The sequence below is a fragment of the Lepidochelys olivacea genome, assembly GCF_965140295.1.
Source record: "Lepidochelys olivacea isolate rLepOli2 genome assembly, chromosome: 3".
Classification (NCBI taxonomy): Eukaryota; Metazoa; Chordata; order Testudines; family Cheloniidae; genus Lepidochelys; species Lepidochelys olivacea.
Genome location: NC_140413.1, coordinates 133,239,399 through 133,253,458, shown reverse-complemented (window position 1 = coordinate 133,253,458; position 14,060 = coordinate 133,239,399). Strand labels below are relative to the sequence as shown.

At 37.1% G+C, this 14,060-nt stretch overlaps 1 protein-coding gene across 5 annotated transcripts in view; it reads left to right on the top strand.

Moving 5' to 3' along the window:
- SIPA1L2 (signal induced proliferation associated 1 like 2) overlaps positions 1-14,060 on the top strand; it is a 179,376-nt gene that overhangs the window by 116,461 nt on the left and 48,855 nt on the right. For all 5 annotated transcript variants that reach the window (XM_084624844.1, XM_084624846.1, XM_084624843.1 and 2 more), the window contains 3 exons: positions 8,430-8,687; positions 12,002-12,085; positions 13,708-13,808. In XM_084624844.1, the coding sequence (XP_084480970.1) occupies positions 8,430-8,687; positions 12,002-12,085; positions 13,708-13,808 (443 nt within the window). The remainder of the gene's footprint in view (positions 1-8,429; positions 8,688-12,001; positions 12,086-13,707; positions 13,809-14,060) is intronic.

Genomic DNA, 14,060 nt, shown 5'->3' with positions numbered 1-14,060 from the left:
AGCAGACTCTTAATCATAATATATAAAAGCTTCTAAAGTTTTCTCAAGAGCTTTACATTAAACTTTTAAGTATCATGTTAGCCTAATGTAGCTCCTTCAGGGTGCATCCTAGAAGCCCTTCATGTAGGAGCTCGAATAACTATTGAAAGGTTTCAGAGCTTCATGGTTTTTAAAGCTGATAATGTATTGTTGCAGACTGCTTCATAAGTGTATTAAACTAAAATGTTGTTTGCAATAATATTTTAACATTGCAGATGACCACAGCTGCTGCTTTTTATGTGCTAAGCTGCAGTAATCAGCACTGTCGGGTCACTCTAGTGTTAGCTGTCCCACTTAGGCATGTAGGTGGTACTTTTATAGTAATTTACCAGCATAAACTTAGCATTGCTATAGGTTAACACATGGTTTCTAAACAGAGGATCCTTAAATATTTGAGTCCATCTATTTAGCTCAGAGGCCTGAGTACTAACCTACATGCTATTATGAAGGGGAAGAAATGTTCTGGCTTCTGATGTGCCGATCTAGAAACTGACTCTGTCATCTGTATTTTCCCTTCTGGTCATATTTGCTATCTAACTTTTTGAATCGGGGATCTTTTCTTAGTCTATTTGTCAAAACAATATGTTGGATGATATTGGGGAAAACTCTCCAGCAATTCCCTTTTTCTATTTTACATCATTTAAATATCTTCATAGGAGCATAAGGCTTAGCTTTGGTCTTTGCATTTAAAAAGTAGGTGCAAACGCTTTTGTTAAATACAAATGCCCACATATACCTATCAAACAATGCAATAAAGTGTAGCAAACAAAGGCTCGTTAGCAACCCAGCTAAATGTTGAACAGTAAATTAAATACGATTTCAGCAGTTAGCCAGGATAATTCTCTAGATCCAAAATAACAGTGTCAGTATTTGGCTGGAAACCTACTAGTAGATTATTTCACATGTCCCCAATACACAGAGTAAATGCAATGATGACCTTCTCTTTCTGTGAACTGCAGTACTTATTCTCTGTATGGTTGTTGTGAAGTAATACAGTATGCCATTCAATCTTAATGCTTGACTGCTCTGATCTAATACTCAAAAAACACCAAACAGCATATTTTTCTTTCTGTGATTTCAAGGAGGAGGATGATCAAAAATACTTTGATATAAGCTATGTATTTACCTGTTTTTAAGTGACTGGGACAGGGTTGGATAACTTCATTGCTTCTTATGGTTTTGTATGTGAAGTCCAATGTGTACTTATTCAGCTTATAAAAGTTGCTTGATTAGATCTGATAGTGATTTGAAATAGGGTTGTTTACAAACCTCTGTTTACAGGAACAATGTCTACAATCACATAGTCATTGGTTAGCTAAAGGGACATATTCTCCAGTTGAGGCAAGTAGCTACAAAACTTGAAGGTATTAATCTTAACTGAGAAAGGAGTAATTTGGTGATATAACATGCTTTTAGATATGTGATAAACTAGATAATCGTAATTGTCCTTCTGGACTTAAAATCTATGAAAATGTGGTTAAACATTTAAAATACTTTTTTGGATTTAAGGATGTGGAGAATGACATATACATATTCTAGAAAGACCTTGCTCAAGTTACCAAACTAAGAGGTAAGATCAATATCTGGAAAAGTCTGAATTTGTAAGTGATGTTATCAGCTTAAAGCAAAAGCTTCTCACACTCAGGATACATGGGAGAGAGGATAAGGGAGGAATGCAGGGTATTGGGAATCAAATCAGGGGTAGTTTAGATAACCATTCACATAACTGAAGTTCCTAATCCAATAATGACAATCTGTGTAGATAATTACATCCCAAAAATTACATTAAAAGGAGTGGGCGGGTTTCAAACAGCCTGTCAAGGGCCTATAAAGGGCTCCATTGTTTTGTTTTTTGTTTTTGCTTTTAACTTTACGTTCATGAAGAGCTTGGAAGATGAATTCTTACAGTTAACCATTATGTCTACCATGAAAACCTACATGCACAAGAGTGGTGCTCAAAAGTGTTAGCTGCAGCATGTCCATGAAAAAGATCAGAAAAATGCAACCAGTCTACGCATTTATTTTAAATATATTAAATTTGACCATGTTCCTGAAGAGTTCTTCTACTCTCACTTTTGAGCCTTCCTCAGCTAGTGAGGAGGTTGATTTGGGTGTGTCAGACTTGTGGGTCCCCAAGGCTCTGATTCAGGACAGAAAGTTGCCTAGTGGTTGCTAGTGCAACTATTATGGACATAGACTCTGAAAGCAGTTTCATTATTGAAAGCATGGGGCAGAATTTTGGCTCATCAGGTAGAGCTGACTACTTGGCCACAAATGAGAAATTTTTGTTTGCTGGTTCTTTTGGTAGAAAACAGCCCTGTAATTAATTTAGAAAGACTTTTTACCTAGCAAATGCAGAGGAAAACAAGAATTAAAGTTTTGGTTTTGTCAGAACACCTAATAAGGTGTAAAGCCAGCGTTTTTGGCTGATGTACGGTTTCACTCTTGCCTCCTGGTTCTGTTTCACTTGTTTGCTTTTTCCAGTCAAATTCCTCATCTTCCTTTGTGAACTGTAAAACTGGGTTCACGAACATTTTCCACCTTAGTGAGAGAGTATGCTTATACGTATGTTTGAAGGAACATATAGAGGCAGTCACATGCTGGATGGAACTTGTAGAATGGTTGGAAAAGGGCCACACAATTGACAAAGGTATGCAAACTTTCTGTCAGGTGCAGAAAGACATAAAGAGCAATATTTTGCATCATTCGTTGGATATTTTGCTGAACTTAGGTGAGAGATTTAGTTTTGACAGGTTCAGATGAGAAATTAGACAGTCCTCGTAATGGGAGGTTTCTGGGTTTATTTGAATTGCTTGCAGAAATGATAGTATGTTGAGAGATCATGTGGAAACCATTAAGGCCAGTAACGCAGATGTGACATATTATCAAAATGAATTTATCAATAGGATCACAAGAAAAGTATGACAGGTTTTTGAGAAGATTAGGAAAGCTAAATAGTTATCTGTTGTGTTTGACTGTACTCCTGAATAGAACAAATGTTTCTAGTGTTAAGGTGTCACAACGTTCTGAAAAATGGAGAGAAGTTTGTTGAGAATTGTGTAGATTTCATTGCTAGCCACACAAAAACTGGGTAGTGTATTAAGGAGATTATTTTAGAGAAGCTGAAAAAAAGATGGTTCAGATATGGCTGATTGCCGTGGACAAAGCTATGACAATGGAGGTAATGAGGCTGCAGCATACGAACAAGTTCAAAATCAAATTAATCAGGAAAATCAATATACGTCTCTCAACCCATGTACTGCTCACTCACTGAATCTTGTAGAAGCTGCTGCAATGGTTCTCTAAATTCTTCTATTTTTTGAATTGTTCAGAGATTGTATATCCTGTTTTCCACTTCTTCTAGTTATTGGGATGTGTTGAAAAAGCATATTCGCATTATATTAAAATGCCAAAGCATGACAAGATGGTTAGTAAAGGTTAGGGTGACCAGATAGCAAGGGTGAAAAATCGGGACAGGTGCTGGGGGCAATAGGCACCTATATAAGACAAAGCCCCAAATTTTGGGACTCTCCCTATAAAATTGGGACATCTGGTCACTCCAGTAAGGATAGAGGCCATACATCCACTACAAAATCAGATTGAAGGTATTCTTGATATGTTAGACAAATTCCAGGTTTCACACAATCATACCCCAGAGCTTAAGTCAGAAATTGATAGCTTGCAAACAAATTTCAGAGTTTTCAGTTTTGTTTTGTTTGAGATGTGGTGTACTATCTTATGTAAGAAAGATAGGGTATAAAACAAACCTTACTTAAGCAGTTGCTTAACTGATTACCCATACCACCTCTCTTACAGATCTTTGAATTTTGATTGCTTTATTAAATGTAAAGGACTTGAAAGCTGAAATTAGTTTATAGAGTATATTAAGCATCTTTAACAGCAGCCACTAATAGTATAGGATATAAGAAGACTACAATAGCATTGTACTATAATTAGAAAACTTGTACTCAATCACTATTTTGGGAAGGTGACTTTGTTTAGATTTTTGACTGAGTCCCTCAGAATAGGGGTTCCTTGTGTCAAATGGTTATTAACTCCATTGTTGCTAATACAACATAGGAAAAACCAAAGATCCAAAGATAAATAAAATAATTTGGTCAATTGCTTGCATGCTAATTCACCAAGTTCTCCTTCTCTATGGATCTTTAGTAGACAGCCCTTTTAACTAATATCCTAAATAATTATATTAGACCCAGGATCTAACACTCCCAACTATCTAACATTACTTCTACGTTTATGACAGACAATACAGACAGAGTGCAGTTCAAGAAGCTTGCACACATGGCCTCATTTTATGTCTGTATGCATCTAGAACTTGAAGGGCAGTATGAAATCATTACTGTCATACACACACATTCTACAATCTTGGTTAACAACAGTAACTTGTTGCGTTTTAAAGCTGCTTTACAACAAAATTGATTGGAATCTTTTACAAAACAAAGGGACACAGTAACTCTGTGACAATCTTTAGATCACATGCACAAGCATATACACCACCATACTAATTAGGTACCCAGTTTCAGGAAGTGATCAATTGACTGATTTGACCTGTTACCCAAGAGAAAGTATGTTACTTTATCACCAGATGTTTGTTCAGCTGCCCGCTTTCAACTCAGTTGTTGTTCACACCAGGAGTTGACAGTGCAAACACGGGTGGAGCAAAGGACAGACATGACTATAGTTTTTTTTCCCCAATGCACTAGCAGGCAACCCAATGCTGGAAAATATAGAGAGATAGTTAAAGGTACCTGTCTGAGATAGGTACTTTGTCACCAGGAGGACTCCAGATGTCTGATCCTGGACCTCAGTCTTCTTCCTTCCATGTGTCTTTGGCTTTCAGGAAGCAATGTGCTGAAGGAGACAGACCTGTTTTATCCTATTTCTGCTGGGTGGTCCAAGTTTGTTCCTTTTCTTGGAGGTACTAGTGTGGACCAATCAGATGGTGATTTGTTCTTCTTCCAAAGATTTGAAACATCCAACCAAAATGAATCATCCTTTATCACCATCCTATCAGGGAACAAGACATCACATTGGCGGTTCTAGCAACTGGGGCTGGAATTTTCCAGTATCTGTGTGCAACACATCTCATCATACCAGCTTGTGTAAGACAAGTTAAGCCATAGCTTTGATATCACTATCTTGGAACCATCTGTTTTGCTCTGGTCAGCAACTTTCTCTGCAAGTCACTTTCCATAGGTCCCATTGTGGTGCATCTCTTGGCCAACTTTGCAGTTGTGCTTATTCAAGCTGCAATTTCTCCATCAACATTATACTAGTTGCTGAAATCTCCAGTTTAAAGTTAATATAACTTGTACAAAGACCTTCCATGTTCTTTGATGCTCTTTAAACTTGTTTTAACTGTCCATTATACAATGCAGTCACTTCTAGAACTATTGTTCTTTACCAGACCAGAACAGCTGTATAAATCCTTCTATTCCTGTTCTCCTTGTTTTAAAAACAATGGGACCTTATTATGTATGGCTGAGCTGACACTGACACAGCTGACACTGTGCATTATTAATCAATTATATTTCTGATTATTTCACTCTGATAGTGTTCATATAAACACAAGCTTTGATTTCAGTTCCTTTTATTTACTGCCTCTCTCACCACACCTGTATATCACTAAATAACATAAGCATGCTTGATTGCAAATATTAGCCTTACTACTTCACTAAAATAAATCAATATGAATGCAAGCCCTTTCTTTTCCTAATAGGATTGCCCATGAGGTAAACCTTGTCATCTTCCTCTTCTAGCCTTGGTCCCACCTGTATGAGGTCAGCTCTTCGAGTCCTCCTTCTCCAGTCCAGTCTGTCTTGAAGCAGTTCCTTGGAAATTCCACAGTTATTCATATCCTTATATGACATCCATCCATCCATCCATCCAGATTTGGCTCTTCCAACCCTTCTCTTACCCTCTGCTCCTAAATTTAACACCCTTTTTCCTATATATTCTTTGCACATGCCAAAACCGGTTAAGCATGGATTCCCTTAGCTTTTCTGTATTTGGTACCTTTCCCTAATTCATTCATTCCAAACATGGTCCATCCTTGTAGCTCCAAACATTCATCTTAACATTTTTATTTGAACTGTATTCAGGATCTGCTCTTGTCTCTTCCCAGTCAGTGCCCAGCACTTAGATCCATATAAAAGTGCGGCCCAATTACCATCTTGAAGATCTTACTTTTCAATTTAATAGGCATTCTCCTCTCACACATCACTCTTTTCACAGGAGTAAACCCTGTTAAAGTTTACAATATTTTGCCCAAAGTTGGATCACTTTATAGTCAACTTTCTATGTTATAGATATAACTTAACTTAATTACAATATTAGATTCCATCAGGTTCCCTGTTTTTCACTGCTGTATCTGTTAATATATAATATCTTAATGTTTGATATTAATTTAATTTTTAATTTATTCACTCACTCGTTCACAGAAAGGGAAAAGGGGAAGTCTCTTTAGCAGCACCAGTGGTACACTCTTGTAAAAGGCTGTAGCTATTCTGAGTTTGCTCAGACAGTCTGAAGAAATCTTACTGTTAGACCTTAAGTTTTTATTCTCATTTCCATCAGTTCTATCTTTTTCTAAAACAGGCTTGATGTCTGGGCAATTCTTCAACAGTAATAACTCATAACTTCGGGGCCTTTGTTACTATACTGAGCAAAAATTAATTTTGTGAGCAAAAAAATGGCAGAGTCCACATCTTGACGTTCAAACAGCTGGCAGTTTACTTGGTGGTCTTCGAGATGCTTTATCAGAATTATGGGCTTCTGGGTTCATTGCTTCTGCTGCTTCATAGGCTCACACAGTAGGGATATTTATTCAGCTCGAAGGAGGAAAGTAATGCCAGGCAAACTTACAAAGGATGAAAGGTGAACAGGTCCCAGAAAAGTTCTTGAATGTGAGGCTTTCAATCCCCAGTTAGAGACAATATTAACACGGTTTGATGATAGGATGTGTAAACAGGATGCAGCCATAAAAAGGGCTGCTTTTTTGATGGACGAGATACTGAAGTGTCTCAATAACGAAGACCTAAAGAGGCATGCTTAAAATTTAGCAAGCCAGCTACCCCTGGGAATTTAAACTGAGTACTGAGAATGAGATGGAGTTCTTTGCCACTTTTTGCAAGTGAATCTTTAAGGATGACGTGTGTGTGCGTGTGTGTGGAAAAAAAAAAAAAAGAAAGGCTCTCATTGATCTCCTTAGCTATAGAGACAAACGGTCTATAGATGAGTTTCCCTGACACAGAAATAGGTCTGCATAGTTTTTGCTATCTTCCTGTAACCATAGCTGCTAATGAAAGTAATTTCACCTGGTTGAAACTCAAGACCTAGCTAAGAGTGTCCATAGAGCAGGAAAGGGTTAAATGATCTGCTAGTTATTTCTGTAGAGAGCTTGGAAGCAAGGCGGGTGGACTGGGATGAGCTAATTAATGAGATTGCATCAGAGAAGGCTCGGAAGGTCCATTTGTAAAAGTACTTAGCAGTGATTGTGGGTTATTTGTTATTATTTACATTGGGGACGGCGGCACAGCGGAGGTGGATTTGAATCTTCCAGCCAGACGCAGAACATCGCTGGCACAGAATTGAGAAATGCCGAAATTCAGAAACCCTGGGATGTATTTCAGCGTACTCAAGTGATTACAGACCCTTTTGCTTCAGCTGTCCTTTCAGCCTGTCCTTGTCTCAGTCTCTTCCATCCCTCTACGTGCCCTCTTTCTCTTTATCAGTGGTTCCCAAACTTGTTCCGCTGCTTGTGCAGGGAAAGCCCCTGGCGGGCCTGGCCGGTTTGTTTACCTGCCTGGCATACACAGAGAAGTAATCAATAATACCAGATACTACATAAAAGTAAATAAGGTTGCAGGAGAAACTATACATTAAATATTTTTCAACTTGTATGATATTGTATAAATTGAGAAATCATGTGTGATCATATCATTTGACTTGTAGTGTGATGCGTACATATAAGGGAACAGAGTTAAGACTGCACTTGCAACCTTAATGTTGACATTTCCTGACTTCTGAGTGCTTAACTGGGCAATCTTTATAGTTCTCAGATTTTAGTTTTTATTTATTATTTTGTATAATGCAGAATTTAAGACACGGATAAACTTTCAGTATCTTATATTGCTTTTTCACTTCGAAAGACAGACATCTGAAACGCTGGTTTGCACATAGTAGTGAACCGTTTACATTATTTTTTTGCCAGATAAGTGGTTTGTTTGTTGAAGTGTGCAAAAGACAGTGCTATATGGGAATGTTTGTGCCTTTGTAAGAAAAATATACCCTACCTTTTATGGTAGAAAGATTTTTGGTATTTTTTTCCCCTCCAGTAAGATTTATCAGCATTTTTGTGTGTCCTGCAGGGGTTGTTCAGAACTATGCCGAATCCCCATGGTGGAATATAAACTCGACAGCGAAGGCACCCCATGTGAGTATAAAACCCCTTTCAGAAGGAATACTACTTGGCATCGGGTGCCGACTCCTGCTGGGCAGCCTCTTTCTCGTGCATCTCCAATCCTAGGAACATCTGACAGACTGCAATGCCAGCAGCTTCTCCAGCAGGCTCAGACAGCCATTCCTCGCAGCACTTCCTTTGATAGAAAGCTGCCAGATGGTGCAAGGTAATATACTCTCCATTTAATTCCTGTCATTTTCCTAAATGCTTCACTTGTAAACCTTTTTAGGCCTTGGTATAAAGTTATTTTTAAAGCCTTTTTCGATCATTCATTCATTACTCTGTTGGGTTTTAACAGGGATTTAAGTTTGAGATTTAAGCGCCAAAGTGAACCCAGTGAATGAACCACAGTTCATCCTAGTTGAAACAAATGACGTCTGAGTTTAGTGATAGTGTCCAGTAGTACTACTCATAATTAGAGATGGGCAGAATTTTGTGGACTAATAGTTTATTCACTAAACAATGCAGTTTCTTGTAGACCAAAGCTATTCATGAATTCAGCTATCCCACTTAAATTAGGTTGAATTTGGTGAATAGTTTTGTGGCCTCCTGTAAAATAAATAAATAAAGCAAAATGTTTTGTTTGACATTTTCAAAACATTTTGACTTTTCATTTTGAAATCTTTTGTTTCAAAATTTTGCTAGATTTATTTTAGAAAACAAAAAAGTGTAAAAACCAGCTGAAAACTTTGAGCAGGAGATTGGACTGATTGAACTCCTGAAGTCCCTTCCAACCCTGATATTCTGTGAAAATGAAACAAAACAAAAATAAAAAAAATGTTTCTGGTCAAACACCACATTTTTTCACTTTATCAAGAAAAACCTACTTTTCAGGTTGGCACCTCTCCCCAAAATTGTTTTTGATTTATCAAACCAAAAAATGAGTGATTCACTCATCACTATTTCATAACTTCACCCCATGAGGACTACCAACCATCTCCTTCAACCCCAAATCAAATGAAACAGAAGCTGACTGGCTACTTTTGCTCTAAGCTGAGGCACAATCAGTGATGTCATGGAAACCTATTTAGATGAGTGATAAGCATAAATAAAACAAACCTGTCTCTTGCAAAATGAATGATTTAAGTTCATTTATTGTATTATGGACACAGTTTCAAAGGATTCTGTAATTCATTACCACTCCGTATGCTTTGCTTTTTTTCTCTGCTTATTAAAAAAAAAGAGAACTTGTGATGTAAAAATATCAAACCTCTTACATTATGGTGAAGTATTTTAAAGGTAATTATGAATCATTTTACTCCTTGAAAAGGGATACAGATCTTTAAAAAAAAAAACAAAAAAAACAAAAACCTGTTAATGCATTTGACTCTTTAATTCTCACCAAATAAGGTAAACAAATTCGTTTCTTTAACATAATTCTTTCCCCATTAATTTCTTTTTTATTTGGAATTGTCCCTCCTTTATGCCCTTTCCCCTTTAACCATGCAGTTTCTCTAACCTCCAGGCAAAACAGATCTCATGACTGAAATCTCCTAATTTGTATAAAAATCTAAAATTTGTCATGTATTGGTTTTGAAAATTTCTGCTCTCTGGCCCCCAAAAGCATAAATTATTACTGTACTGAAGGAGAAATAATTGATAGTATTTTTACATTTTGTTTAAAACATCACAGTTAGGCTATTAGTAATAGTAATGCACATTTTAAAACTTGTCCTTAGGGAAAGAAGGTTCTGAGTTAATGCTTTGCATATTTTACATCTTGTTTCAAAAATGCATTTTAACTAACCACGCTTAATGTTAGATGACTTAAGATCACTTTACTGACCCATTCTTTTGTTCCTTGTTAAAGTCCAATGTTAAAAGGGCAGTTGTACTAAATATCTAATTTTTTGGATTTGTGAAGCTCTATTAGAAAACAGTACTTAAATATTTATTCAACAGTTAATAAAATGCTATTAATTCCCACAGCACATTACAAATATAAGCCCCAATCCTGCAAACATGTTTGTGCATTCATAACTAAGTGAAGCACATGCATACATGTTTGGAGGACTGAGGCCTTAAATACAGTGAGCCATTGCTTGCCCTGAAAAGCTTACTATATAATAGAAATAGGACTAGTTTAACAAAGACAAAACATTAGCTAGCAGGTCAGGATAGGCAGGGTGGGGAGATTAATGATGACAACAAGGGAAAACAATTTGCTTGTGGAGGTGAGGTTTTAAAAAGGGATATAGAGAAGAGAGATGGTGCCCAATGGGTGAGGACTCTTCCAGACATGGGAAGCAGCATGGTAAAATCCATGAAGCAGAGAGATGGGAAGATGATAAAAGAAAAGGTTTGGAACTAGCCTATGGAATTAGATACTGAGTAGAGAAAAATAGGAGAGAATGGTATTATATAGGACCTTGTTGGTGAGGATGAGAAACTCAGATTTACTGAGGTCAGACTATGAAGCCTATAGAGAGTTTCTAGGAAATAGGTGGTTACGTTAGCAGCAGCATTTCAGACAGATTGGAGAGGAGTTGGGGCTAGGAAGGGCAGTGAGATGAGACATTGATATGGTAGATAACAAGGTTAAGAAATACGGATTATATAGCACTAGGGACAATGAGAAAAGGGTGAATTTTAGAGATTAAAAAGGAAGAAATGACAAGTTAGAAACTGGATATATGAAGAAAATGGGAAGGGGGAAGGGAAAGAAGGATGAGGAGTCAAGAGTATGGGGCTGGGATCCACAAGATAGTGGAGTTGAAAGCTGGCAATGAGAAGCAAGGTGAAAGAGCAATTAAAGGAAGAATTTGGAGATTATATTTCAAATAGCTGGAAATACAAGAATTTTTGTCACACAGTTGTTAATGCGAGACATGATGTTCTTTAAAAGTATAATAATACAATTCCCTTTAAAATGCCTTCATGTTACCCACATAACGTATATGAAGGATGACCTAGTTCTCAATTGGATGAAGGTACTGATATTATGCATTCCATAGTGTAATCAAAGCCCTCACCATTTCTGGTATATCATAGTACATGTTAGTAATTGTTTCTGGGTGGGAAGGTCCTTTTTTTCATTGTGGGAGTTTCCCATATTCAAAACTGAGCAAAGTCCTGCTTTGCTTACTCATGCAAGTAACTTAAACTCTTTGTTCAAATGAGACTACTTATATGAATAAGGAGAGTGGGATTTGGCCATTAATCTGTTAAAACCTAGTCTGTTCTCTGCTTTTGTGTTTCATGGTGTCTTTTTAAGATTTACATATGGAAATATCCTGCCAATAACAAACTGGGAAATATTATTTTCTAAAATGCTTAAATGACATGAATTGTAGGAAATAAGTCTAACTGTAAAATCCCAATAGGAATATACTTAAAGTATTCAAACTGCAATCTGTGTGCCTCATTTTTAATTGTAAAAATGAATTTATTTGTAAAATAAATAAATAACAGACCAGTTAAAGATGTTGAAACTCCACAAATACCTCAGTGCACTGTTAATGATTCTAGTCAACATTACAGAAGTTCACCGAGCAACCAGTCGTCCTCCAGTGACCCAGGACCCAGCGGGAGTAGCCAGTGGAGACAGCAAGTGGGATATGACGGGTACTGGTGATTTTATATCTCACTGTAACTCCCATATATAATTCTTTATGAAACAGAATTTATGTACAAGCTAAATATTAAATAGTCCCATTTGCAATGGAAATGTAGTTTAAATAGAGGGCATCACAGGCCTAGTCTGATCTGAGATACCTCAGTGTAAATCAGTGGTGGTTTTCCAGATTTGCACCACTGTAATTGAGTTCAGGATTTGGTCCTCAAACTAATGTGGAAAATTTGTGAATTTCTACCCACAAATTGAGATCCCTTGCAAATTAATGAGGATCAGGAAAAGTACTTGTGATACTACCCTAAGTAAACTGGAAGCAGGGACTCTCATGCAATCTGTACACAAACACAGTTTGGGAACCACACTAGTTAGTGATTTAGTGCTGGATTAGGACAGCCTACATTCAGGAACCAGCTTGAGACTCCATTCCAGTCTGGTTTCTACTTCCCTTTGCTTTAGTGGGCATAATATTCTGTGTCAGTCCTTTTAAGGTGCAAATTATTTCTCCCTCTGCACTTGCTCCAGTGACATCTACTTCCTATCCACTTGCACGGGAGGCTGACTTAGTATCCCTGTGGCAGCTGGTCTCTTTTCCCCGGGCAGGCTCCAGCAATATGGGTAGTTCTTTCACATGAGTGTTAATGGGGCTTGTTACTTCCCCTTACTTCCCTGCACAGGAGGATTCACAATTGAGCTGTTAGTGAATAGGAACCCCTCCCAAAAAGTATGTTAAATGTTTAAGGTCACCAAAAAGTTAACTAACTCAATTCTAATACATATTTTCTATGTGAGATCTGTTCTTCATTACTGTGAATGTAGCACTTTGGTTGCATGTATCTACTGGTTGGTAACATTTTTGCTGTTAAATATTGAGATACAGAAATACACAAGCTGCCTAATTTAAAAACACTTGAGACATGATACTCAGTTAATTAAGTTATTTTTATAATAAAATATGGACACACAAATCATCTTCTTGTCTGTTATCAGCAGAATATTGCCTTGACATGTTTGATTATGTGTAAAATATCCCATGTAGCAGATATGTGTATTGTCTTGGAACCTGCTCAAGGAATTTCAGATTAAGAGTGCCTGACATCTGTGAAAGTGGAAGTGTTTCAAGTAATGGATTTAGTACTGGTGTGTGTAGAGCCATCAATTCCAATTTTGAATAAAAGGCAAAATTTTCAAACCTCAGTTCAGTAGATGCAAAATATGTTGTGCACCCATTTCATTAGTAGAATCCTACATTTGCACATACTGTCGGATATTTGTGTGCATAGAAGTGGGAACTGGTCCATGGAACAGCTAGTTGATGCATTTTCATGGTCCATCCATTGTATGGGGCTTTGAATGTTTGGCCCCAAAAATGTAGGGGTTTTTAATCTAGCATTATTTGTTTATAATTAATCCTAAACAGTGTTCTGCCAACAAACTTACTCTAAGTAAAAATATCGAAGTGTAACAAATTTCCCAATACTATTTGCTTGCTGGGTGGTGGTGATTGTTTACAGTTAATGACCTACAAAGATTTTTACCTTGGAAAGTTCCTTGTGGGATAATCCAGTTTTGTAGTTAAGAAAGAAACAACTTGATCGTCTGCTTATGTTACAAGGTGCCAATCCCCTTTACTTCATGAACACCAAGGTTCAAGTCCACTGGAGTGTGAAGGAGGCAGAGAACGAGAGGAAACTTTGGAAGGAACCAGATATGCTGGTAATAATAATACCATATATTAAAAGTAAATAATCTTCCTAGGATATACAAGTAAAGTTAACTACTGGTTCTGATGATGATCCTAATTTCAATTTATATAGAACCTTTCATCCCAAAGGATCCTAAAGTGCTTTAAAATGAATGCAGCATCAGTGAAATGCAGCCAGCTCCGAGGTGGTAAGAGGAAACTAAACGCAGTGTAACAGTCAGAATAGGATAGATTTTGACCACAGAACACTGAGGCAAATTCTT